The sequence below is a fragment of the Panulirus ornatus genome, chromosome 25 (genome assembly GCF_036320965.1).
Source record: "Panulirus ornatus isolate Po-2019 chromosome 25, ASM3632096v1, whole genome shotgun sequence".
Classification (NCBI taxonomy): Eukaryota; Metazoa; Arthropoda; class Malacostraca; order Decapoda; family Palinuridae; genus Panulirus; species Panulirus ornatus.
Genome location: NC_092248.1, coordinates 8,595,876 through 8,614,359, shown reverse-complemented (window position 1 = coordinate 8,614,359; position 18,484 = coordinate 8,595,876). Strand labels below are relative to the sequence as shown.

The 18,484-nt window shown below is 38.3% G+C and overlaps 1 protein-coding gene across 6 annotated transcripts in view; it reads left to right on the top strand.

Moving 5' to 3' along the window:
• The window catches only part of Sara (Smad anchor for receptor activation), a 76,197-nt gene that overhangs the window by 22,652 nt on the left and 35,061 nt on the right, over positions 1-18,484 (top strand). For 2 of the 6 annotated variants that reach the window (XM_071677488.1, XM_071677489.1), the window contains exons 6-7: positions 225-386; positions 16,142-16,258. The exons of 1 other annotated variant lie outside the window; for it this stretch is intronic. In XM_071677488.1, coding sequence (XP_071533589.1) covers positions 225-386; positions 16,142-16,258 — 279 coding nt within the window. The remainder of the gene's footprint in view (positions 1-224; positions 387-16,141; positions 16,259-18,484) is intronic. 3 more of the 6 variants (XM_071677493.1, XM_071677491.1, XM_071677490.1) reach the window with 2 other exon arrangements.

The following is an 18,484-nucleotide window of genomic DNA, read 5'->3' as shown; positions in this document are numbered from 1 at the left end:
GTTTGCATTGCCACAGGAAGGTGTGGTGAGTTTTTCTGTTTTAGAGCTGCAGCAGATAGCTACTTCCTTGCAACATTTGTGGAAGCTTGTTGTTATGTACCAGATTGCCAGTTGGCTTTGATCATGTAGTGCCACTCCAGGCATCTTTGTACAATATGTGTAACAGCACCAGTTAGCTTGTTGGTATTTTTAACAGCACCAGTTGGCTTGTTGGTATATTTCAGGCAGTAGCAGTAGCGCTAGGAGTCGGGGGAACAAACAAGTGATTTTCAGTGATGGCATCCGGCCTGGTGGTGACCTGACTGAGCTGGATGGGTCAGGGGAACTCCTTCCCCCTTACCGCAGATTGGGACGGGTGGCCAGGAGGGTGGATCGTCCCACCGCCGGTTAGTCAACACTTCATGGTTTACATGTCATAGCCTTTATCCTAAGGGTGTTGTGGATTTATTCTGATTCTAGAGGGCTTATGTGATTCTGTTATGTATCATTAGTAGGACTTAAGATTATTGTGGTGGTTATTTGGTGGGGACAGTGTCCGGCTTTGTCATCTGGGATTGGTGCACTGGTTATGGTAGCTGCTCACTCATCCTTAAGTCTGCTTGTGCTTGCTTTGGCCTGTATGCTCTCCTTTCTCCCATCTCTCCATTTGAATGTGAAATTTCTTCGTGAAATCCATTTATTTTAATTCTAAACAGTAGCTTCCATAAGTTTGACCTTAATTATTGTTTTCTTTAACAAGGGTTAAAAATATTCATGATGAAAATACCATTATGTTGTGCCTATGAGAATATGGGTTGGGAATTTGTGTAATAACCTTAAGGTAGGTAAGGTTATCTCTAAAATATGCGTATTTTGCTCAGATTTTAAGGTTGATCTTTCAGTGAGTTGTCTCTGATGCAGAGTTACTCTTTACATAATTATTTACACTTATTCATATAGATATGGAGACTTGGGATTAGGTACATGAAATCATACATACTCATGAAGATAAAACCACATTTCATGGAGACCTGATTTATATTGTTCCAGTACAGTTTCCTCCATTCATGTGCCCTTCCTATTTTGTATTAACTGTGGCAGAGAGGTGAGTAAAAGCATAAAGACAAGCTCATGTAACCTTTGCATCTGACTAACACATATGACCTTGGGAATGCTACATTACCTACTTGCTGTGACCTGACCTGAATGTTTAAGGCCCTGATCAGATAAGATGGGCTCTTCACATGTTTTCTTTTATGATTTTACCAAACTTATAACCTTACTACAAGTTATTCTCTTGAAAAGGCTGTACTTTTGTCGAACAGAAATTTTGTATGGGGCTGCTTCTGTGCCCCCACCACTAGCTAAACCATGCAGTACTCATCAAGCTGCAGCATTACATGATTACTGTGTGGCTGTTGGCAACTCAAGGATAGGCCATTTTGATAACTGTTTCATTCCCTACACCACACCTCAGAGCTTTGGAACTCTATCTTCTCTTGGCTTTCCCAATAACTATGACCTGGCACATTTTAAAAGACAGGTTTTCACTTTCTTCAAAATTTGTAGATACTTTCCCATGTCTCTTTCCCTTTCATAATCCTCTCTATATTTCAGTTAAGGCCCAGCCTTGATGTGGACTTTTGTTCACAACTGGAGGGTCCAGTGTAAGAAAAAAGAATCGACTTAATCATTCAATCTGAAAACAAGGTGACAGTTGTTGTAGTCATTTGCTGGATTAACGTCTGTAACATGAGAGAGACCAGCTTTATTTTTATTATTCTCCTTAGGATAAGTGCGAGGTGCAGTAGTAAGAGGAAAATAGTTTAGAAATATGGGGAGGATGATTGAGAGGGTATACATGTCAGATCTGAAGGGTACAAGGCAAAGGGGAAACCAAGATGAAAGGTGGAAGCTTGAAGCGAAAGATGTTTTGAGGATTTTGGGCCTGAACGTGCAGGAGGGTATGAGGTATACAAGTGACAGAACAAATTGGAGTTATGTGGTATGCACTGGGCAGTGTGCTGTCATTAGGCTTAACTAGGGCTTATGAAGCATTTGGGGAAAACCATGGAAAGGTCTGTGGAGCCTGTTTCTGAATGAGGGCTCTGATTTCAGTGCAATATACATAGAAGCTAGAGAATGGATGTGAGTGAATGAGGCCTTTTTTTCGTGTGCTCCTGGTGCTTCCTCACCAATGTGGGAAACAGCAAACAAGTATGATGAAAAAGAAGGATGAAAGATAATGTAAGAAGAAGTTTTCAAGTGGACTTCAGGGTTTTATGTACTTGAATTCTGTTATATAGAAAATTCATAGATTGTTCACAAGCATTTACTTTAGACGTTTGTCATTTTTTTTTTTTTTTTGAGTTTTGCTTAATGTTTTCTTGGCCACAACCATAGTATATAGTACTGTATTGCCAACTGAAGGAGGATGTGTTGGCCTTTGTGACCCCAACATAAGGACATCATGCTAGGATGCTGTGTACATAGTAAAGTTTCTTGTCCCACTTGAGGTTTGTAGTTGTGCTAGTCTTGAGTTAATGCACTTTAATCTGTCAGACATGGACCATATATATATTTGATGTTCATGGTCCTTTTGTATCCATAACACTTGAAGAAGTGTTGTAGAGAGGTAAGCATATTTGACCATGTTAGTTGATATGTCATTGGCATGGATACCATCCTTCCATCATAAGCTAGTGACCTTATGCTTTTTTTTTTTTTCAAAGTGTCCTATGTATGTGTGCAAATGACACAACTATATTGTTTACTGGTACTGTTAATTGTTTATCGGTATAACAAACTGCAACCTCTCAATATCCTCTTCCTTTGTATCACAGTCAACCAGACTCCCAGCCCACCACTTCTAGGAGCCAACCTCACCAAACATCATCATCTGCACACTAGAGCTACACTCCTTCCTCAACACAATGAGCCACAAGACCCCCAGCAACCAACTTTAGCATACAGTAACCCCTTCCAATATTATCCTGAGTATCTGTGTGCTTAGCTTTAGTGAAAGCATTTATCGCCCTGAGTTAACTTGGGTTACTTATGAGAATTATTATCCAGAGATAACTTATGTATGGTTCCAGATATTTTTTTTCATTCCCTGTTGACAAGAACTTGATAGGTATCGGCTCTTTCACTAAATAGCATCATAAGCACTTATGTGTATTGGCAGATGACAGCATAATGAAGTGTCTCTCTGAGGAGTTGCAAGCCTTTAGCTTATTTTTGCTGACCTTTTCACTTTTCTTTTTCACCCCAGTATGTTGAATGTGGAGAATGTGATAGGGATAATTATATTGATACATAATGAAGTTAATACAAGTTTCATCTAAGATAGTCTAGCTGATGCTGTGGGATGGACCAAAGTAAAGTTATCCTTATCTTGTATTATACCTGCCCAACCATTTAATTTTGCTGATAATAACACTGTCAGTTATACAGTTAATGAGAATAGGTAGCAGAATTTCTGGTTTCCCTAATACAGTAATGAATTAGTTTTTATATTTGAAAAAACTTGGGAAGTGAGTCAGTTGTTGTTTGCTGATGATACAGCGCTGGTGGCTGATTCATGTGAGAAACTGCAGAAGCTGGTGACTGAGTTTGGTAAAGTGTGTGAAAGAAGAAAGTTAAGAGTAAATGTGAATAAGAGCAAGGTTATTAGGTACAGTAGGGTTGAGGGTCAAGTCAATTGGGAGGTGAGTTTGAATGGAGAAAAACTGGAGGAAGTGAAGTGTTTTAGATATCTGGGAGTGGATCTGGCAGCGGATGGAACCATGGAAGCGGAAGTGGATCATAGGGTGGGGGAGGGGGCGAAAATTCTGGGAGCCTTGAAGAATGTGTGGAAGTCGAGAACATTATCTCGGAAAGCAAAAATGGGTATGTTTGAAGGAATAGTGGTTCCAACAATGTTGTATGGTTGCGAGGCGTGGGCTATGGATAGAGTTGTGCACAGGAGGATGGATGTGCTGGAAATGAGATGTTTGAGGACAATGTGTGGTGTGAGGTGGTTTGATCGAGTAAGTAACGTAAGGGTAAGAGAGATGTGTGGAAATAAAAAGAGCGTGGTTGAGAGAGCAGAAGAGGGTGTTTTGAAATGGTTTGGGCACATGGAGAGAATGAGTGAGGAAAGATTGACCAAGAGGATATATGTGTCGGAGGTGGAGGGAACGAGGAGAAGAGGGAGACCAAATTGGAGGTGGAAAGATGGAGTGAAAAAGATTTTGTGTGATTGGGGCCTGAACATGCAGGGGGGTGAAAGGAGGGCAAGGAATAGAGTGAATTTGATCGATGTGGTATACCGGGGTTGACGTGCTGTCAGTGGATTGAATCGGGGCATGTGAAGCGTCTGGGGTAAACCATGGAAAGCTGTGTAGGTATGTATATTTGCGTGTGTGGATGTATGTATATACATGAGTATGGGGGTGGGTTGGGCCATTTCTTTCGTCTGTTTCCTTGCGCTACCTCGCAAACGCGGGAGACCGACAAAGCAAAAAAAAAAAAAAAAAAATTGAAAAAACAAGCAGTTATGACAGCAGCATAATGGAAATTATCAGTGGTATCCTATCATAAGTAATAAGATAATTGGATTTATGCAATTCTTTGAGAGATTATCATTTGTCTTTAATTTCTTATGTCGTTGACATTCATAAAGGAATTTTTTTTTATTTTACAATTATTTTTGTATTCATTGAGATGATTAGGGTTTACATTAACCTTGTGCCTTAATTTAAAAATTTTGATGAAATATTAACATTTCAGAAAATAGGTATTGCTAATGTTGGCTGTATATAAGTATTTCAAAATTGAATTAGAAAAAAAGATTTTTGGAACATGCTTCTAAAAAAGAAAGGGTTAGAGAAGTAATTTAAGAGGTCCAGATTTATTGCACCAATCCAGACCCCACTCCTGAAGCAATCCAGATCCATTCCAATGAAATATCTGCTCCCAGAGAACACGCTAAGATACCCACGGGACACTACTCAGAAGTCAGCCCCAAACTAAACTCACTCATAAGCAGGAAAGTCATGAAAAACCTTCTCAAAGTCTATCCAGAAATGCTTCTGCCTGCTATAGGCTTTGCGAAACTGTCAGACTTTGACTGAAGACACTGTGGTCCATTTTCAACCCAAGCACTTACAGATATCTTCAACTGTTCCTGGCCTCACAACAAAATCCCTAACACTTGGAAATTTGCTGCCTTGATGCCAATCCTAAAACCCACCAAACCTCCCAACTCCCCTTCCTTCAACTGACGTATATCACTTATATCCTCAGTATCCGAACTCCACGAAAAACTGATCTTGACAGAATCAAGCAGAATATCCCACTCTCATTCACATAGCTTGGCTTTAGGTTTTAACAGTCCACCACCACCACACTGCACGCAGACCTTACATAACATACCATTGATGACTTCAACCAGACTTAACCCCTCTCTTTCACGATATTAGTTACTTTAGAGATTAACAGAGCATTTGACTTTGTTCCCTAACACATCTTCATAGAAAAAATACCTGACATAACAATAACAAAAAGTGGTTGGCCAGTTTCATAGCTGACTGCCATGCCAGTCACTCACAGTGACCTCACTTCTGAATCAAACTCTACAATGGAGATCCACAAGATGCAGTTCTTCCTCCAACTTTCTTCAGAGTCTTCCAACATAGCCTCTTATTACTACAAGTAAACCTCAACATGAAGGTCTTTTTGTATGCCAATGACCTCACAATCACAACACCTAGACACCACAGTAGCAAAATTTACAATACTACGTTACATTTTTTAAACAATGGCTCACCTAGAACAGAGTGTCTGCATCTCCACAGAAGTCTTCAATCATTATTTTAACCCCAGGCATATCTAAATCCAGCTCCCATCATCTGGTCACCATTTAGGCATCACATATGACACTGATAACATCAATACAAAGCACCTCACAAACAAAGTACCCTCAGAACACTAACTGGCATCAGATTTTGACAAGAAAAAGGAATCTTCTAGTATCCTTCACAAGTAACTCATCTGCTCCGCTTTAAAAATTATACCTCATCAGCCTGGTCTTCCACCTACTCAAAAGCAAATATAAAAGAGCTGTAAACCACTCAAAGTGATGCACTCAGAAAAATCACTGGTTGCCTAGTGTCTCCAAACACTCAATCCTTTCACAGTAGAACAAAGATCCTTCCAATACAGTCCCATCTTGACTTGCTTAGCATTCATTTATATGCAAGAGCACCAGACCCTTCCTTTTCCATATAACTCCATAATTGACCACCACCTTCCAGGTAGAAATAGAAAGCTTGCAACAGCCTTAGACTTAAGAAATCTCTACTCAAATCTCCCCTTCCCCAATAGATATAGCATGAACAAAACATGTAAACACTGAAATAACTCAACAAGCACCAAACAACCGCCATTCCAACTCATTCTTTAACTCCAACTCAGCTGACATATACCCAGAAACCACACATGACAGGCACAAGTCACACTCCCTCGCATATGCTGAGCACATCACCCATCACTATAACGCAACAGACACCATTTCAGCATTTCCCAAGACCCATCATGTCCATGTGCAGTGACCATAAAGAAGACACCTAGCATTTGCCCTGCACTTTCTGCGTATAGATGCACACACACAGACTTTATGATTTGTGGTCCTGACCAGTGTACGTTGCCAGCTTCCTGAGTGCTGCAGGAGCCTCTTAAGGATAGAAGAGATACTCCTAGGGTAGGAAGTAGGTAGTAAGTATGTGTTTTCCAAGCCCCCATTGAGTCTGGATCAACATTAGTTTCTCCGACAAAAGGGGTTGAGTGGAAATTGAATCCCACAGCACCCACATCCCCTCTTCAAGTTCAACCTAGAACTGTTTCTAACTCAACATTCAAGGAAGTGTTAGCTAGACATAGAACCTGCAGAAAGTGGTTCCATATATACCCTTTTTTTTCTCTGCTCTAGATGGACCTGAGCGAATAGATTACTTTAGGCCTATCCTTTTCATTTTTTCTTGCTTTAGAAAGCAATTGAGGTTATCTGCTGTGCAGGCAATGTGATGTTCCTCTAGTGGAATTGTGCACTTACTTTCGAAATTAATGCAGTTTTTAGAACAGTTACCATTCGTTCATGATTAAAACTTTTTGGTATACAATCTTGAGAACTAGCATGATATCCTAAGACATGTCCTTTCAGAGTGTGATGTCTTCACAGGTGTTTTCACTGATAGTGTGCCTGCCTTTACGACTTCTAGTTGTCTTGCTGAGCTTTTTCCATTAAAGAGTTATCAGTATGATGCTAGTGAGAATCAGATTCATGATTTCTTCCCAGGGAACAGGTTACCTCTTCATGTTTCATGTTTTGCCAAGTAAGTCAGCAGTTCAAGGCAACATCATGATGAAGTTACTAGCAGTGCCAAGCCTTTCTTTCTTTTTTTCATGGTGCAACATCATGGATTATTTGGATTAACACATGAGGTCCCATTACCCATAATCTTGACTTGTTTCCTCAGGATTCATCTTTTCTTGGTTTTGTGAACCTGCAGGTGAAATCCTCAAAGTGAATTCCATGATGGACTTTTAAGGATTTTTTTTATTTCCTTTTTTAAGCTTGATGCATATGGCAATGAGTTCAGCTTCCATTCCACAAGGTTAAGGTAAAATAGGAAGTTAGATAGGAACAGGATGTAGGCTCATTTGTATGTTCCTTATGAAAAGTTGACAAGACTGTTCTTCATATTTTTCCCTTATCTTTTTATGAGTGTGCAGTGTGTGGGTCAGCAACTAGTTTCAACTGGTTCCCAGGACAATAGAAAGATTTCACCTCTATCATTTCTTTGGGGGTGAACTGTTAAGGGATTTCATCTTGGTGATTGTCTTCTTGCCGGCATTGGTTTCTCATGCATTTGATAAGGACATTTGCTATTCTTTCCATGTTTGGGTGTGGAATTATGGAATCAGAACTATCAAACTTTCCTGAAATTTAAGGTGAATTCTCACTAAGGTTTTTAATTTTTTATGGCGTACAAACTTATTAGTTCCAAGTGAGAGATCTGTGATGCCTTGCTATGTCAGTTGTACATTTTCTCTTGACCATTATCAAAGTGTTACTAGACTACTTCATTTGGGTTAAGAACTCTGTACACTTTTGGTTGTTTTTTTGGTTGGCTGGATTTGATAGCTCTTTTATGCAAGGAATTTGGGAAATGCATGACATTCACTTGCTAATGTTTGCATATCTATACAGACAGTTTTTCTGATTTTTTTTAAACCTTACCTTAAATAGATAATCTAGACCTTTGAAATTTGCTGAGGGTCTTTGGTTTTAACCTGTTCTGGGACCCATATGGGATTTGTCTTCAGGTTGCTTTTCTTAAACTTTATTTTCAACCCGCGGTTTAATATGTAGGGGTTGTTTTAGATCTTGATGTTGTTTAGACAAGAAATGCATATTGTATCTGAGGTTGTCTCTTCCATTACAAAGTATCAAAACATTAAGCACAGGAGATTTGAGTACCTATGTTGGCCATTTTCAAGGACTCAGTTTACAGAATTTGTCTTCTGTTCAGTTGCATCTGAGACCACTTATAAACCACTTACAAATCTTAAAGAGGTTTGCAAGGAACTCACCTTATTGGATGTGCTCAGGCTGTTTAAACACTATAAGTGGTGGAGGATGTGTGGATCAGGTGTTTGCTTTGAAGAATGTGTGTGAGAAATACTTAGAAAAGCAAATAGATTTGTATGGATTTGTATGTAGCATTTATGGATCTGGAGAAGGCATATGATAGAGTTGATAGAGATGCTCTGTGGAAGGTATTAAGAATATATGGTGTGGGAGGCAAGTTGTTAGAAGCAGTGAAAAGTTTTTATCGAGGATGTAAGGCATGTGTACGTGTAGGAAGAGAGGAAAGTGATTGGTTCTCAGTGAATGTAGGTTTGCGGCAGGGGTGTGTGATGTCTCCATGGTTGTTTAATTTGTTTATGGATGGGGTTGTTAGGGAGGTGAATGCAAGAGTTTTGGAAAGAGGGGCAAGTATGAAGTCTGTTGGGGATGAGAGAGCTTGGGAAGTGAGTCAGTTTTTGTTCGCTGATGATACAGCGCTGGTGGCTGATTCATGTGAGAAACTGCAGAAGCTGGTGACTGAGTTTGGTAAAGTGTGTGAAAGAAGAAAGTTAAGAGTAAATGTGAATAAGAGCAAGGTTATTAGGTACAGTAGGGTTGAGGGTCAAGTCAATTGGGAGGTGAGTTTGAATGGAGAAAAACTGGAGGAAGTGAAGTGTTTTAGATATCTGGGAGTGGATCTGGCAGCGGATGGAACCATGGAAGCGGAAGTGGATCATAGGGTGGGGGAGGGGGCGAAAATTCTGGGAGCCTTGAAGAATGTGTGGAAGTCGAGAACATTATCTCGGAAAGCAAAAATGGGTATGTTTGAAGGAATAGTGGTTCCAACAATGTTGTATGGTTGCGAGGCGTGGGCTATGGATAGAGTTGTGCGCAGGAGGATGGATTTGCTGGAAATGAGATGTTTGAGGACAATGTGTGGTGTGAGGTGGTTTGATTGAGTAAGTAACGTAAGGGTAAGAGAGATGTGTGGAAATAAAAAGAGCATGGTTGAGAGAGCAGAAGAGGGTGTTTTGAAATGGTTTGGGCACATGGAGAGAATGAGTGAGGAAAGATTGACCAAGAGGATATATGTGTCGGAGGCGGAGGTGGAGGGAACGAGGAGAAGAGGGAGACCAAATTGGAGGTGGAAAGATGGAGTGAAAAAGATTTTGTGTGATCGGGGCCTGAACATGCAGGAGGGTGAAAGGAGGGCAAGGAATAGAGTGAATTGGAGCGATGTGGTATACCGGGGTTGACGTGCTGTCAGTGGATTGAATCAAGGCATGTGAAGCGTCTGGGGTAAACCATGGAAAGCTGTGTAGGTATGTATATTTGCGTGTGTGGACGTATGTATATACATGAGTATGGGGGTGGGTTGGGCCATTTCTTTCGTCTGTTTCCTTGCGCTACCTCGCAGACGCGGGAGACAGCGACAAAGCAAAAAAATATATATATATATATATATATATATATATATATATATATATATATATATATATATATATATATATTTTTGCTTATATATATATATATATATATATATTTTTGCTTTGTCGCTGTCTCCCGCGTCTGCGAGGTAGCGCAAGGAAACAGACGAAAGAAATGGCCCAACCCACCCCCATACTCATGTATATACATACGTCCACACACGCAAATATACATACCTACACAGCTTTCCATGGTTTACCCCAGACGCTTCACATGCCTTGATTCAATCCACTGACAGCACGTCAACCCCGGTATACCACATCGCTCCAATTCACTCTATTCCTTGCCCTCCTTTCACCCTCCTGCATGTTCAGGCCCCGATCACACAAAATCTTTTTCACTCCATCTTTCCACCTCCAATTTGGTCTCCCTCTTCTATATATATATATATATATATATATATATATATATATATATATATATATATATATATCGCTACCTCGCTGATGTGGGAAATAGCGAATAGTATGAAAGAAAAAGAAAATATATATATATATATGTATGTGTATATATGAACACTCATACCCGCACATATACATATATATACATACACATATATACACATGTACATATTCATACTTGCTTGACTTCATTTCCGGCACTACCCCGCCCCATAGGAAACAACATCACTACCCCCTGCTTTAGCAAGGCAGCGCCAGGAAATCAGACAAAAAAGGCCACATTCGTTCACACTCAATTTCTGGTTGTCATTTGTAATCCACCGAAACCACAGCTCCCTATCCACATCCAGGCCCAGCAGACCTTTCCATATATAAAGAATACAGTTTACTGTATCATTCACTGAGTAAGATTTTTTTTTAACCATGAGACAACTGTCCACTGGCCTACTTGAACTAGAAACATTCTGAACTGTACTATCCATGTTTATGTTACGGTATTTTCCTTAATATTGTATTCTTATGTAATTCATTTTTGATATATAGATTAGTCTAGAACCTACCGAATACTAGCAATGCCATGTATTGTTTTTGTATGTGAATTTGGCCAGTACTTGTATCAGGAGCTGTGTGAGGTGGATGGTGACGAGTAAGGAGGTGGTGACAAGCATTCTGTGCTGTGTATTGAGCATTTATGTTAGCATAAAGTGCTATAGCTAGTTATTTTCATCTCATTAGCTGGTTTGGAGAGATTGGATGATAGGGAGGATTTGATGAGCAAGATAAGTTTGGATTATAAGATATAAAACCATATACTTTTCTTTCTTTAACAACTGTATTGAATTTCATGAATTGTTAACCATGTGCTGTTGGTGGAGTAAAATGTAATATTCAAATAGTTAATATTTTTCATTTTCTTTTTCCCATAAGCACTAAAAGTTAGGCTTAAGAAACCAAGAAGACTGATAAGGAATCGCTTGCCTGGCTGATTGGTAGGCCAATGCATGCACCCTCATGTCTCTCCTCTAGTAATTCGTTCCACAAGTCAAGTAATATTTTTCTAAAATACAACATTCAAGTCCTTAAACAAGTTAGGTTTTCGTGATTGAAAATGATCTATGTGCAATTTGTTAGCGAAAATAGCAACAAATTTCATGTAAGGTCTTATAAAGCAGCTAAAAAATAATGCATATTTTGTAGCAAACAAATAGCTAGTTGTTGAGCATGGCTGTTTAGCTGAATGTGTTAGCTGATTACTTGATACTTATTCTTGTAATTAAACAGTTGGGCATACTCATAGATATTTTAAGAAGGAAGACGCATTATAACCTTAAAATTCCCAAATTTATAGGGTAGGAAGGACACTTTTTTATGTGAAAGGATTGAATGGAAGAGCTCCCTCCATCTTCACTTATGTTGGCAACCAGAGATGTATTTCCATCAATAGATGGCTGAGAGAAGGCTTTCCTGATGGATTTGCTTTTATTCTTTTTGGTGCAAATGCTACTTTCATTGATGCCTTACTGGCAAGCAACTGCTGAAGTGCAAGACCCATTCTCATGTTTATTCAGTGTCTTGAACAGGCACACTTGTAGTAGGAGTACATGCTGGATACTTAGGCATAGTGGTGACTGTTTCAAGTGGCAGAAATGTACAAATATACTAGTGGTAAAGGATGCGTCCTTACTCTTTGATTGCTAGCAGAGAACTGACATGATTGGGAGCATGGCATGCGGACATGGTAATCTGTGGAATGATTTTTACATATAGAATAGTTAAAAGCATTACCATAGTTAAGTTTAAGAATAGACTTAATGAAGACTTCACCTTAACCCATGACGGACTTTATGTCTACTCCTTGGTTACATGTAAAATTTACAGGTATTTCTTTTTAAATCATCTACATACTTTTCCCCTCTTACTACACTAATTCTCCAATTTTTTTCTTTTTGTATCCCCTGCATTATCTCAAGCAATCTCAAAAGGATCCAGTGGTCCTCAGCTGTTTGATGTCCTTTATATTTCTTTTGTATTAGAGAGAATGTATAAGTAACATGAAATGGGAGAGACAGAAAGTGTACATGAAAGTGCATAAGAAAGACAGACAGCAAGGAGCCCATTGGCCCATGTATAGGTTGTCTGTTTTGCAAGTAAATATAAATCTGTAACAGGGTTTTTGAATTTTTAGTTGATGAGAATGTTGGTTTAGAGGAATATTTGGAACTGAACAATGATATGAACAAGGCTATGTATGATGTAAGATAAAAAGATAATTTGAATTACATGTTGTGATGTTTTATGTGGGAGCTGGAGAGGAACTTTGATTTTGTAGACTGAGTTGCAGCAACACTTGTATATATGTGGCAGAAAGGAAAGAAGGCAGTTGGATCAAGGAGGCAAATGTGATGGCCATTGTTATGCTGGCTCTTTGTACTGCTCTCATGACTCAGGGGGTAATACTTCCATAGTTGGCACTTGCTGACTGCTTTTTACCTTTATTAAAGATATGACATAATGAAAGTATGTAAACCTATTTTCAGAGGTTTCACAGACTAATTTTGAGATGAAGATGGCATTCATAAGGAGCTCCTGCAGCCTTTCTAGGTGTCCATTTAGTTTCAGAAAGTGTTTACATCTGAGGAAGATTGAAGCCTAACCACAAAATACTTTTTTTTGTAATGCTATCTGCTGTGAATGAGGTTGGTTCTCTCATTCCCTTTCATTACTAATTTTTTACCTTTTACTGTCCACTTCATTACCATTCCTAGTCTCACTTTTCTGCATACTTCCAAAGTTCACATTTTTATTTTTGTTTTCTCAGCTTTGATTTTGTGTAACACATCAGTTGAACTCTTTAAACTCCCAGACATGCTAGTTATGGTTGTATGTTATGCCTATATTTGGGGGTCTCTTAGAATGCCAAGAATAATTGCCAAAAAATTGTGTATGGAATTTTATTTACAGTAGTATTTTTGATGTTTAAGGTGCCTTTCGTCACTTTGTTTTCAAGGATGTTGTATTAGTCCCTGGCAATTATTCTTTATAAATCACTGCAAACATTATGTATCAAAAGCTTACTAACACTGGTTACTTGGTCTCAGCCCTAACAAGTTGCCAATATGCACAGTATCAAAGGTATATGATTTGTCATATATTCCTCCATAGGAAAGTTGTATATATACTTACTCATGTAATGACCAAATTCACTGGGTTGGTTTATGAAGGCCTGGGCATGGTAGGTAGCTTGCAGTAGGTTAGTTTAGTTTGGCTAGAGCTAGGATATATTTGATTTGGTTTGGAAAGGGGTCAGCTTTAGTAAAAGGGTTAATATGATTCTTCATTCCAGAAATTTGCATGGCACGGGTTACCTCGACTTTTCTTTTCTTTTTTTTTTTCATTTTCTCATATTCATATGTAATGCAGATCCTTTTGATTAGCAGATGTAATATATTTTGAGTAATGCATTTTGTTTTGTAAACTGCAGGATTAAGATGGTAAACTGTTTCTTCAGCTTGAGATGAGTAGGAAATATGGAATTCAGTAAGTTATTCTAAGGCAAATCATAATTTTTTTTCTGGGGGGGATATTATATGTGCATGTAGAGAATAGATTTTGGAGGTAAGATGATGCATATCATTCTCATTAAATTTGCGCAAGATCTCTAAGTGTATTGCAGAGTCCTAGAAAGTTGAGTAATGATTGAGAAAATGTAGGAATATTGAGTTGTGTTAATGGTTCCTGGAGTTAATAGTGTAGTGCATCCACACCAAATATATGAATGACAAATAGATATGTGAGAGGTACTTAGTTTTATTGATATAGTCAAGATTGCCAGTGTGAGAAAAGTTTTTGATTAGAGTTCGAAATGAAAAACAAGTGCAAAGGAAATCAAGATATTCATAGTATGAGTGAATAATAGACTAGAGATGAAGTTTTAAGGTGCTTTTGGCCATAAGAATATAGATACTGGTATGATAAAAAATTTGACTTATTCGTTTAACTTAGGATGGGGAAATAGGTACAAAAGAAGACTGAAGATGATATTAAGGGAGAGATTGTGAATTAATGATAGATTCATCATGGAGGAACTTGTTAGTGGATATTCTTGTTATTTGGAAGAGATAGATAATGCAAATTACTGTGTTGTAGCAGCAAATAGAAGCATTGGAGTTGAAGTGGGTCATAAGGTGGGTGAGAGGGCAAAAGTCTTAGGAGTATTACGGAATGTATGGAAAGAGGAGAGTGGAAAGATGGGCATGTTTGAAGGTATAATAGTACCAACAGTGTTGTATGGATGTGAGGCATGGACTGTAGATGAGAATGTATAAAAGAACATGAATATGTTGGAAATGAAATGTTTGAGGACAATATATAGTGTGAGGATTTGTTGTTTGAGTTTAAACCTCCCTGCAGCTCAAGAGCTGCGTTCCTTATGCTCTAGGGCAGCCCACCAGTGGTGAGGGACCTAAGAACTGGGCCTTAATGAGTTGGGCTTGTTATCCCACCGGGCTACCATGAGAGTCAGGCTCCCTCTCAGTGTGTGTAGAGATGAATGAGTGAGAAATGATAGTGTGAGAGAGAGTTGTGGTAATAAGAAGAGTATGCTGGAAATAGCCAAAGAGGGTGTGCTGAAATAGTAAGGACACATGGAGCAAATGAACGAGAAGCTGACAGAAAGGGCATATGATTCAGGAGTCGAGGGAACAAGAAAAAATGATTGACAGAATTGGAGATGGAAGGATGAAGCATAAAGGTTTTGAGTGCTTTGGACCTTAATGTTTATAAAGGGTATAAGGCATGCGTGGAATAGAGTGAAGTGGAGCAATATTTAATACAGGGGGCAATGTTCTCTTGATAGGCTGAACTAAGGTGTGTGAAAGTGGTCATTGGAAATCACAGAAAGGTCTGTGGTACCTGGTTGTTGATAGGGGACTGTTATTTTGGTGTACTGTGACTGTTAGGGGGTGAAAGTGAGCATATAAGGCCATTTCATCATCTGTTCTTGGAGCCACTCACTAACACAAGAAATGGTGAACAAGTACGAAAAAAAATTTAGGAAAGACATTGATATAGATATAAATTAATCACAGTTCTTTTGATGCCCGAAGTTCTTTTTGCTTGAGACCTGCCTACTGTAATGTAACCTGATTACATAAGCATTACAGTCATTAAAAGACTAAATTTAGATTAAGAAATGCTTTTTAAAATCCTACATTCAGCTTATACTGTCTAATAAGACGGCAGATCCTTTAAGCACTAACTTTTTTTTTGTTTCTTTTTAGATAAAATCTTTTACAAGTTTGCTGTCTGCTGAGGATTCTGTTAATTCTTTACTTAAGGAGGAAATTATTTATTTAGATTTCATAATGCTTTTATGATGATTTTTATTACTTTTGTTGTATTTACAGCTGCTAGCATTTAGTACTGTAGTCTGCTGTTTCAGAAACTCCCATAAGCACTCTAGCAGTACTAGATTCTTGTAGAAATAAAGCACCCAAAATGATGGGTATTTTTAGGACTATCTGTAAAGCAAGGTAAAGGACTTTAACTTAGCTCACTTTCACAGATGCACCCTGGGTAGTTTGGGAAATTCTGAAATTCGCTCTACAGTCTTGCTTGATAATGAAACCCTTAATGGTACAGTAACTGAGGTGTATTGCAGGCGGCGGTGTTGGTGGTGGTCCGGGTGGCTTACTTCGCTCCCTCCCCCCCGACCGCTGCCTCATCCCCCCCGGGGCTGGCCTTCCCCCTGTGGTGGTGCAGGCCCCTACCACTGGAGGTGGGTGGGCCCCTCTACTTGGTCTTGTGCATGTTTATCATCATTAAAATTTAAAGGGATTAGAAGGCTTTCTGTTAGATTCCAAATGCTTTAGTAATTCAGTTCTGCATTAGGCTTTTTAGCATTTTGTTTATTTTTGATATATTCCAGTGTGTTTGCATGCCAACCTACATGGATATATCATGGATGTGCTGTATTGTGATTGTTTTATTTTTTATTTTAACAACCCTTTGTGTTTCTACGCTTTGGTTCTTTAATGTACCTTCATATACCTAATACTTTGAAAATGATAGATATACCCATTTATCATCATTCTGTGAGGTGAAATTCTGTCTATGAAGTTGAACTGTGTGGCTTAGGTATTGTTTGTATAAATGCTTAAGTTGCTTTTGTAACATTAAGTTAATGTGATGTTAGGTACTTGAAACTTTTATATCAGTTCAAATACACATGCAGGCATGCTAATACATTTGCCGAAACAGACTTAAGGTATGCATGCCTACTCATAGGTGATAGAGTACATGAGTACAGGGTCACCCTCAGAAGCATGCCCATATGCACAGAGTAAGTGAGCAAATGACTTGATTGTTTAGTCACCTTTGAGTAATTGTTAACTTACAATGTATGAAAAGGGAATACTGCAGTCATTTTTTTATTCCATCTGTCATTTTATAGGTACTTCACTTCTTTGCGACATTGTTTCTTTCTTAATTTCTTGCTATATCTTCTCGATCTTTGTTAATTTTGACAGAGGGCTCGCAGTTAATATTGCCAAATTGATTCAAAAGCTTCATATTTCCTCTCATACTCCCCTCTCTCAGCATGGGAAAATTCATTGACACTATCCTCTCCATTTAACTCAGGCCCCAAGCAGATCCTTAGTTTCAGATACAATTTTTTCATTCCATTTTGCACTGTATATGATCTGTATGCTTGTTCAGATAGAGAGACCAGACTGGTAACATACTTTAAATTTGGTCAGTTACGTGCTGTATATATTTATTTTTGATATGTTCTTAGCATATACATAATGGAACATTGATATTAACAGATGAAATGTCTTTTTAACAGAATTCCAAATTTGATGTTCAGATGATAGGCAGGGAGATAATGTTATCTCCATTTGATCTGTACTTAATGTATATTGAGTTTTGTTATTTATTTCTTGAAAGATTAAAACAAAGCTCTTCCTTTCACAGTGTCCTATCTCCATCACTCTTTAATTACATTAGTTAACTTCATTTACCTTAAACATAACCAAAGATAGAGCTTAAGTTGTTTTGTAATAAAAGAAAATCTGGCCATCCCTTACTTTCACCTCTTATGAATTCAGGATCATTTACAAACATATTCTGGTATGACTGAAGTCTTTTTGGCTAGTCATTTACAAAGTAATATCCTCCCTGAAAGACCCTTTCAGTTACATATTCTGATAATTCATCTGTGTCGAGATTACAATCATGACTATGTTTCCTGTCATTGTGTCCCACCTTTATCACTTTGCATTACAGTTAACCTTGAATCTGATCAGAGATGGAGCTTATCTAAATCTTTTTGTGTTATGTAAGTCATGGTGCTTCCTTATGTCTCATGACATTAGCATCTTTTACATACATATTCAAACATAGCTGAAGTCTCTCTGACAAGTCCCTTGCGTGAACTAAGAATAACATTGGTCTCAAGTCTTGAGCCCTGTGGGATGCCATTTGTCATTACCACTGATTTTAAGAAGGCTTCTTTAAGGCTTGTTCTTTGTTCCTTCCCATTCAGGTAATTCAGATTCCTCTTGTGGGACTGCATCAAATGCTGTCTGGCAGTCCAGTAACACAGTCCATGCATACATCTTTTTTTCATTCTGGTCATTTCGTCATAGCAATCTATCAAGTTTTGCATATATGACCTTTTTCTTTTGAACCTGTGCTGACTCCCACCAAAATAGTTTTCCCTTGAAAATCATCAGTTATTTATTTTCTTAGAAATTTGTACAGCATTTTACAGACAATATTTGTCACTTTCACTGCAATTTCCTTATTGCTAAAAATGAATTAAGCACATTTGCACTCTTCTCTTCTTTGGTGCTGATCTTTGTACTATCAGTTTTTAAACATTGTAAGTGACTTGGCAAAATTTTCTGGAAACTGCTTATATACATATTGGGAGATCTCATTAAGTCCAAGTGATCTTTCATTATTATGCTTTTATCCTCTTTTTGATCATTCAGATTCA